General features: G+C 46.3%; 2 protein-coding genes across 3 annotated transcripts; one reads left to right on the forward strand and one right to left on the reverse strand.

Annotated features, from left to right (window-relative positions):
• Positions 1–848: 848 nt before the first annotated feature.
• LOC109741443 (protochlorophyllide-dependent translocon component 52, chloroplastic) lies at positions 849–3,436 on the forward strand. Its single transcript, XM_020300530.4, has 7 exons — positions 849–1,571; positions 1,669–1,856; positions 1,951–2,049; positions 2,144–2,303; positions 2,431–2,625; positions 2,734–2,921; positions 3,031–3,436. The coding sequence occupies exons 1-7, from the start codon at positions 1,062–1,064 to the stop codon at positions 3,287–3,289; spliced, it is 1,599 nt and encodes a 532-aa protein (XP_020156119.1). The 5' UTR covers positions 849–1,061; the 3' UTR covers positions 3,290–3,436.
• A 129-nt stretch (positions 3,437–3,565) lies between these two features.
• On the reverse strand, positions 3,566–8,600 carry LOC109741444 (uncharacterized). Of its 2 annotated transcripts, XM_020300531.4 has the most exons (11): positions 8,308–8,600; positions 7,615–7,645; positions 7,502–7,515; positions 7,315–7,365; positions 6,779–6,848; positions 5,957–6,023; positions 5,768–5,835; positions 5,119–5,242; positions 4,282–4,321; positions 4,015–4,082; positions 3,566–3,889 (listed from the first exon to the last, which is right to left on the reverse strand). In XM_020300531.4, the coding sequence occupies exons 1-11, from the start codon at positions 8,506–8,508 to the stop codon at positions 3,883–3,885; spliced, it is 741 nt and encodes a 246-aa protein (XP_020156120.1). In that variant the 5' UTR covers positions 8,509–8,600; the 3' UTR covers positions 3,566–3,882. The 2 variants fall into 2 exon arrangements, with proteins under 2 accessions (XP_020156120.1, XP_020156121.1); XM_020300532.3 differs by lacking the exon at positions 3,566–3,889 and having other exon boundaries at positions 4,011–4,082.
• Between the last annotated feature and the right edge of the window lie 369 nt (positions 8,601–8,969).

The raw sequence follows: 8,969 nt of genomic DNA on the forward strand, positions 1-8,969 counted from the left end.
CATCACCGATATGCAGCTTTGCGGACCTTCAAGGTGCCTAACCAAAGGCGAAACCATTACCGTTGAACGAATCAGAGCGGGGCAACACCCGGACATACCATCGAACTCAATATCCGGCATCCCCGCACGACTAAACGGTCGAAGGAGGAAACAATACCTGCCATACACGAATCACGAAGCCAGCACACGATCCATCATCTTCCAGATGCCGTCGATGCAGACCACAATCTGCATCCGCTCCTGGACTACCTCCCAGCCTCCGTGCCGGCGTTGGAGCAAATGCCGTCTCAACGGCGAAGCCCAAGGACACAAGTCCACCATGAGGATGCTGCCGCCGCCACATGCACCCTTGCTTGAACAACCTAGTTTCCAAATCCGCCCCAACCATATGACGGATTGCCTCGGTTGGGAAGGATCTGAAACTTCTTTATTCAGCGGCGCCATTGCCGCCGCCGAAGCCAAAACAATGAAGGATCCAAAAAACATAAGCTACTAGGTCTAACCTAAAACAACATGATCCACACACGTAGATCTGGTGAGAGAGAAAAATAGCTGACATGGCAATTTCCCAGCGTTTCGCGTACATGCATCTATAGCCAGGACTATCCGTTACGTATTTTTTTCGCGAATACGCATGAGAGCGTATCAATCCACTATAGTGTTTGAGAACTGTATTGAAACACTCTGTGTTTCGTTACAAGCCAACGAGCACGATGACTAAACATTGTAGTACTCCTTTCGTTCACTTTTGTACACTGTTTAGATATTTAAGACAACATCCAAAACAGTTTAATTTCAGCTGTCTAAAACTTATAAAAAGTGAACGGATGGAGCGGTAGTATAATTTTGCATTTGTTGTCTGGTTTCACTATTCCATTTGCTTCGGACCGCACTCCACGCGTTCTGCACCTGGCGGTAGAGACGTGGCGATAAGTCGTACCGGCGAACCGCAGCCGCAACCCCAGCCGCGCGCGCGCGCATCCCTCCCTCCCGCGCGCACTCCCCACAGCCACACAGGTTCTTCCCCTGCCGTCGGCCGCCGCGGGATCGGACGACGCGCCATGGATCCCCTCTCCCTCCTCGTCCCCCGCGCGCGCCCTTCGCTCCCGCTCCCGCTCCGCGCCGCCTCCCCGGCCACCAGCAGCGCCAGAGCGGCGGCACCGGCCCCGCGACGGTGGCGGCAGCGCGCGCGGCTGCCGTCGCCGGTCTCGGCCGTGGCGGCGGAGGCGCCCTCGGCGCCGTCGCCGTCCGGCGGGGAGGAGAAGGAGAAGGAGAAGGAGGAGGGGCAGTTCGACTGGCTGGACCAGTGGTACCCGCTGGCCCCCGTGTGCGACCTGGACCCCGGCGCGCCGCACGGCAAGACGGTGCTGGGCCTCCGCGTGGTGGCCTGGTACGACCGCGCCGTGGACGAGTGGCGCGTGTTCGACGACGCCTGCCCGCACCGCCTGGCGCCGCTCTCCGAGGGCCGCATCGACGACAAGGGCCGCCTCCAGTGCGTCTACCACGGCTGGTGCTTCGACGGCCGCGGCTCCTGCCAGTTCATCCCACAGGCCCCCGCCCTCGGCCCACCTGTCTGTAACCATTGATCCATTCTCCTTCTTCCTCCTCCGGTCCATCACAAAACCAAAACCAAAACCGAAATGTTCCTTCTCTGAATTGCGCGTGCAGGTGCACAAGAACAGCAAGGCGTGCGTGGCGTCGTACCCGAGCGTGGTGCAGAACAACATCCTGTGGTTCTACCCGAGGGCCGACGAGGAGCACCAAGACATTCTGCAGAGGAAGCGCCCGCCATTCATCCCGGAGATCGACGACCCCTCCTTCGTCACCGTCTACGGCGTCAGGGACCTCCCCTACGGGTGGGTACACATCCTCAACCTCGACCTCCATATATGCGGGCGGCTACCTCCCTCCATTGCACAGTCTCACAGTCACAGCTCCGTTGGTTTGCAGCTACGATGTGCTGGTGGAGAACCTCATGGACCCTGCCCACGTCCCCTACGCGCACAAGGGGCTGATGGGCAAGCTTCGCAAGAAGGAAGACCCCGGAAGATAAGCCCCCCTGCCCTGACATGACCGGCGCCATCGAGTTCAGTTCACTGTCACTGAATGGGAGTGTTGATTCAGTTGTTGTTCTTCTCTTCACAGTTGAGTTCGACGTCGAAGGCGGCGGGCCAGTGAAGATGAAGATAGCGGAGGCGGATATCGCCGGGTTCCTGTCGGAGCAGGACAATAGCGGATACTTCCGGTACGTCGCGCCGTGCACCTTCTACGGCTCGCCCCTCCCAAAAGAGGAAAAGGGACAGGTATGAATCGATTGATTGGGCAGACACATTTCCCATTGTTGCCGGTGCAAGCAAAACTTGTAGCACTTCAGAGGAGACCAAACAGGGGTTGTTCAGAAGTTCGCAGTTCATGCTTTGATTTGGGCAGGAGAAGAAGAAGAAGAAGCCGCCTCAGTTCATGCTGGTGTTCATGTGCGTCCCGGTGTCTCCAGGGAAAAGCAGGGTGATCTGGGCGTTCCCGAGGAACGTCGGCGTCTGGCTCGACAAGGTCATACCGCGGTGGTACTACCACATCGGCCAGAACGCCATCCTGGACTCAGACATCTACCTCCTCCACATCGAGGTAATGATTTTTCAGCTCAAGCTCGGTGATTCTGAAGCTGAAGTTCTGAATCTGATCCAGCATATGGAGCTCAATCAGAAAGCAAACCCACTGTTTCCTTCATTTCAGGAGCGCAACTTCGCCGCGGCGGGCATCGAAAACTGGCAGAAAGCCGTGTATGTGCCGACGTCGTCGGACAACATGGTGATTGCCTTCAGGAACTGGTTCAGAAAACACTGCAAGAGTCAGGTCGGCTGGGCCGCCCCGACGGTCGGTCAGCTACCAGAGACTCCAACCAAAGACAAGCTCATGGAGAGGTACAAACAGTCCAACATTCTAACTCTTCTCCACGGCAAACCGGATGCCTGGAACACCTGAACATTCAGCGAAACCCCCTCTGAACAAATTCTGCGATGGCATCTGCAGGTACTGGTCGCACGTCACGCAGTGCAGGAGCTGCAGCGCGGCGCTGAAGGGCATGAAGGCGCTGGAGGTTGCCCTGCAGATTGCGTCGGTGGCAGTGGTCGGGTTCCTCGCCGTCGCCAAGGGGACACTGGTGACATCGGTGGTGCAGAGAGCCGCCGTTGTGTCCTTGGCCGTGCTGTGCTTCGCCGCGTCCCGTTGGCTGGCGAGCTTCATCGAGAAGAACTTCTATTTCCAGGATTACGTCCATGCCTACAAGTGAAGGCCATAATCCTGCGCCTTCTGTTGCTAGGATTTTGTAGCTCCTGACTTGATGCAGCTTTAGAAAGTGTACATGAAACACATTGCTTTATTTGATACCAATAGTAGCTGTATATAAAGCAACTAGTTTTTTCTTTTCAAACCAAAACCGGCTTCGGATTTTCATTCAAATCCAGTGCCTAAATGCTAAATGCGGGACAAAAGGAAATTAAGAATTTTGTATCAAGTACCAGGTGCTATTACCAGGCAAATCAAGAAACAAGTTGCCGCAAAACCATACAAGGAACAACAATATAACTTCTTATTGATATATGATTGGCGTTTTGCACAGCACATCCCAGTATTATTTCACTTCCCAAAACTACCAAGTTATAAAAGGGCAATACATCTTAATGTCAGCGTGTACATCGCTTCCCCAAAACATATCTGTAAGAACAAAAATGTGTTGTTTGTTACTGAATTCCTGGTAAAACTGGATGCCTTTTTTGAGGAGGCAGATTCATAATTATGTCTAGGGCCCAGCAAACTTATCTAAGAAGGTGAGTACAAGTCGAACCCCAATATCAGAGAACAAAGCACCATATGACACCACCCTTAGGCCCTGAAATGGAAAACAGTTTCAGTGAATTTTTACAAAGAACTTAGCTATCAAAGTACAGACAACCCGCAGCATTCGTGTTCAGAATAATACAGCTTTCTGGGTAATTAAGATTTCCATCAACTTACCTAGTCATATATGAATCATCCACAGTACTAACAACAATGTTCTCACCCACTTCAACAAATGGCGGGGCCTACGATTGGCAAATAGTTGATGCAAGTGAGAAATACTTCAAGCTGCAGGACTCTATCAAATTTCTTGGTTTCTAATTTTAATATTGATAATTAGGAGATTGCAAAACAATGAATGAATAAAAAAAGACGGCTTTTCCATACACCATTCCACAAAGGTCTAGGTAAATATACTCTACGAAATGGTACCCATCAACTTACAAGCACTGTAAGGCCATTATCCAGCAAGACCCTTTTATATCTGCATTTAGTACAAACACAAGTTTAGTTACCGCATAACACCAGGCCTCAAACAATTGATGATAAGAGATGATGAAGCGGATCAAAGGGGAATCTGCAATGCGCATGTGCATGGATACAATTCCATGGTGCATGAACTACTGTTTACTGCTTTTGCAGGGATTTTTGTTATGAAACTAGCTAACCTGTTGTTATAGTTCTGCTGCATGTAACTCGTAACTACCTCCGTTTCCAAATACTACCTCCGTCCCAAAATAAGTGTCTCAACTGAGACGCTTATTTTGGGATGGAGGGAGTATAAGCCTTTTTAGAGATTCATTACGGACTACATATGGATGTATATAGATGTATTTTAGAGTGTAGATTCACTCATTTTGCTCCGTATGTAGTCCATATTGGAATCTCTAAAAAGGCTTATATTTAGGAATGGAGGGAGTACACAATTAACTTTCAAGTTTCTTCTCTGGGCATATAATTATCCATCAGGTATGTTCACTCCAGACAAAATATCACATTATGGCTAGAACACTAACACTCACTCCAAGCAATATATGCACCAATAATATGAAACATATTACTCTATTACCATAACTTCATTGCTGAGCATTTGACAAGGGTGCTTATTTCGAGCCACAAAATATGAGAAGTACCCAGTGTATCCACTTGGACTTGACTTACTAATACTCAACCCATAAAAGGTATTGGAAAAAGGCATAACCCAAAAACTCATCAATACATAATAAATAAATGTTGCAGAAATAAGAATTAATTTGATGATGGAAGTAATATGAAACTCACTGAGGTGTAGCAGTTAGGCCTTTTGCATTAGGCTGTGCTTCAACAACAGTGCAAGTCACACGAGGAGGCACTGAGCCAGACAACGCTCGGCCATCAAAAAATTGTACAGTTACCTTCATCTCATCTGAAAATAAAATGATATTGGAAATTTGAGTTAAACGGTCTCAATCAAAATTTACTTTAACAATTGTCTTTATTTCGATGAGATCAAATACATTTAAAACCATTTTGACAATGAGCAGAAGATATCAACATCGAGCGAGTCATGTACGCCATCAGTGCAGGAGTGAGCGAGCCTCTTAGGTGCTGACGTCTTTATTGTTGCCAACGAATTACAAAAAATGCACATGTATCGGATATGTTTAGGCCCGCTAATACATGGTATATATACAGATCACAATTATTTGTAAGGTAATAAAACTTAAGTGTCCCACACATTATATTAATCGGAATTGATAATTTTGTCCACTTGATCATTTAAAAGTAACTACTATGTCTACAGCAGCACTAACTTGCATATATGAGAGCTACAGGCACAAAAGTAAACAAATCATCTAACTATTCAAAAGGTAAAACACAAGCACGTTCTTATAATCTAGTATTCATAGCAATTGGTGTTCTTCTGGTTGTCAATTAATACTGTTTGGACCTTTCAGATATGCAGCGTTTTTGCCAAACAGTTCCTTTGAAACCTCGAGTTGCTCAAACGTGTTAGGCCTGACAAAAAAAAAGGATTCCAGATGAAGTCACTACTACATGGATATTAATAAAATATAGACAGCGTCGCACCACAGCATGTTAATGAAGGAATGACAAGAAAACAGGGAGATAAGCATACTCCATAAGTGCCACGTTGTCTCCTTCCTGATACAGATATGTGAAAGGTTTATCCTCAACAAAAACTCCTGAATGTGTAAAGAAAATACATAATGATTAGATTTCCATTATGAACACGACTGTACGCTTTCCAAATATAAATAACCAAACTACTGTTATCAACTTATCATGACTGTGCCTTACGAAATTCCCACTGGACTAGATATTACTGGAAGAAAGTTGGGTAGCCAGGAGTTCGTCAAAGGCAGGTTAATTTGGCCACCTTCTGGCAAAACCTAGTTCCATACGGTGCCACCTTCTTTTTTCTTCAATTATTATTGATATGAATATATGATGCATTTATGTGCAAAACTAATGTCAAATGTCGCCCAAATCTTGGCAAATAAATGATACATATCAATAATAATTTATATTTAATTGGAGAGGCTCATAGTCGTGATTGATATATGAGGTGCTGATTGTAATACTCCTAAAAGGCTGGTTCACGCATCCAGCTTCTATAATCATTATCGTCATTTGAATTGATTGTAGATGGTCATCATCTCCACTTTATTTGGTACCTTCAGAGCGGCTAACACTGCTCAAGTATTGACACATGTATGATTGAATGCAATAAAACACACTAGAAGAAATTATTGCTCAGCTTCGTAATATGTAACCAGAAAAAAGGAAGAGAAGCCTATGAAAAATTGCACAGGAGCACATTTTAACAAGGACAGGGTACAAATAGCTACAGAAAGGAAACCAGACTGAAACATAGAAGCCTATAAGGCTATAACTTTAGTCCTAGAATGCCTTTTGTATAGGGAAGGAGTTTTCGTACTCTCAAGAGCCTCGTCGGTACGAAATCTTTCAACTATTTTGTTACCAGTGTCAACATCCCTCAGTTCCACCTGCAACAATCAAGAGTTGAGAATAAAATTCAGATTGTAATGAAACAAATGACAAATTTAAGCTCCAGTTAAGTCAAGCACATATAAAAAAAACATCCACCTGAACTTAGTTTTCGTCATTTGAGGGGACATTTTGCATAGAACTGCAGGCATGCCATTGAGGAAACAGTGAATCAAACTATTCATATGTATTTCTTGGTGCCTAGCTGTTTATTTCACTGTCCTTGTTATTACTCATTTACAAGTTATTCCTAAGTTATCTTTTCGTTGTTGGCAACTTGGCATGTCCTGTTGCGGTTGCTAAAATAGGTACTCTAAGATGAGAGCATTTTGTGTGATTGGGTCTGATAACATAGATGCAAGGAAAAATCTGGCGAGTAACAAGACCAACATTAGCTTGCCATCATGTGAAGTATGCAGAGTTAAGTGGTGCAACAGATTGAAAGAAAGAAACAAAATAAATGACCTGTATTGTGGCTCCTCCTCTTCCTTGATGTGAATGATGCGATTTTATCACCTGAACAGAAGACATTCAAGTCAGAATGATAAGAGTGATTGCTCTTACTTAGTAGACCAGAAACATGGGTGAATATAAACCATTAAGCTTGAGGAAATATGGAGGGGCATAGGACATGAAAAGCAGTTAAACGCACCTGATAAATGCGGCCTTGATTTAAGGTTGGCCCAAAAGATGGATAAGTAATAATCCACGATATTTGGAAGTAAAAAAACATAACACTAGAGATGTAATCAGTTAATCACACACCTCTTCTCTGTATCACATTTCCAAGTTTCACCTACACATATGAGGACATCTCAAGTCAATGCAAGCATCGTTATGCGCTTTCACAAAGATTAATAAAATAACAGAACTGAAAAGGCATTAGCAAAATTAAGACCCGGGATATAATCAAGATGCCAATAAAAATGTACAACAGAAGTTGTTTAGCAGTTATTTTTGGAAAGCTGGAAGCCTCCCTGCTAACTATAACTGTAGAAAACGACTTCGAAAATAACTTATGAATGTAGCATCCATGTCAAGCCGATCGATCAAATACTAAAATACTTGGCTAAATCTATAATAGAATAGGCTACTGGCCACACATCCTGCACCAGTGGCACTATGACCGTTGGTCGCATGGGGAATTCCCACCACGATTTTGAGGACCCCGAAGTAGAACATAAAATTTGAGCGTTTCACAGCAAAGAAACACAAAAATTGTAAGAAGCATTACATGACATTTGCACGATAGCTAATGAACATATCAATGGAACCACTGAACAAAATAGCAAGGAACTGCTCCGTCCGCCAAGTGAATTCTCCCCAAAATTCGCTTCTAACTGAACAGGGCAGCAGGAGCCATAATAGTGCACGAGCCTAGCAGAATCCTAGCTAAACCCTGTGCGGCCACGGGCCAAGCGAGCAGACGCGAGAGCGAGGGGGCAGAAGGGGGATTACGTCGGAGCCGAGCATCTTCGCGCCGCGGCGCTGCGTGGCGGCCCACGGCGTGGCGGCGAGGGAGCCGGTGGACGGGTCCCGCCGGGCGGCGGAGAGGGTGGCGACGGCATGGGCGTGTGTTTGGGCGGCGGGAGGTGGAGAGTGGAGGAGGGAGGAGAGACGGCGGGAAGCTTCGAGGAGGTTCCGCCGGAGGATCTGCATCGCGAGGTCAGGCTGGGTGGTTCGCCGTCTGCGCTTTCCCGGCGCGGGTAGGTTTGGGGGGTGACCTCGGATTGGGCCCAGGCCGTGGTCCGGGCGGGCCTAAGATGTGCCATTTTCTCTCTTTTGCGGTGGATCCGCTTTGCATTTACATTTCAGTTTTTAAAAGCTTTGCATTTGCAAATTCACCTTTTTAAGGCACTGCATGTTTTCTAGGTCAATTTTTTGCATGCTTAGTGGGAGGAAAGGAAGAACATAGTACAAAGGTAATTGAAGAAATACCTACCAAACATTTGGCGGAAGGTCTTATGAAACGAATAGTACCACATGAGGGCGCAACTAGAAGAAGAAGAAGAAGAAGAAGAAGAAGAAGAAGAAGAAGAGAGGACGGTTATGATGGAAAAAAATAGAGGTACATGAAGAAAGCGATGGAGAAGAAGCGACGACGGAGGGGCGTGTATAAG

The sequence above is a fragment of the Aegilops tauschii genome, chromosome 5 (genome assembly GCF_002575655.3).
Source record: "Aegilops tauschii subsp. strangulata cultivar AL8/78 chromosome 5, Aet v6.0, whole genome shotgun sequence".
Lineage (NCBI taxonomy): Eukaryota > Viridiplantae > Streptophyta > Magnoliopsida > Poales > Poaceae > Aegilops > Aegilops tauschii.

Excerpts from the sequence above, each read along its gene's own strand:
- LOC109741443 (XM_020300530.4), top strand. The coding sequence starts at position 1,062 with ATGGATCCCCTCTCCCTCCTCGTCCCCCGCGCGCGCCCTTCGCTCCCG. Across the intron at positions 1,572-1,668 it reads CCCCCGCCCTCGGCCCACCT|GTGCACAAGAACAGCAAGGC; the intron begins GTCTGTAACCAT and ends TTGCGCGTGCAG. Across the intron at positions 2,050-2,143 it reads AAGAAGGAAGACCCCGGAAG|AGTTGAGTTCGACGTCGAAG; the intron begins ATAAGCCCCCCT and ends TCTTCTCTTCAC.
- LOC109741444 (XM_020300531.4), bottom strand. The coding sequence starts at position 8,508 with ATGCAGATCCTCCGGCGGAACCTCCTCGAAGCTTCCCGCCGTCTCTCC. Across the intron at positions 5,836-5,956 it reads GACAACGTGGCACTTATGGA|GCCTAACACGTTTGAGCAAC; the intron begins GTATGCTTATCT and ends TTTTTTTGTCAG. Across the intron at positions 5,243-5,767 it reads AAACGCTGCATATCTGAAAG|ATGAGATGAAGGTAACTGTA; the intron begins GTCCAAACAGTA and ends TTTTATTTTCAG.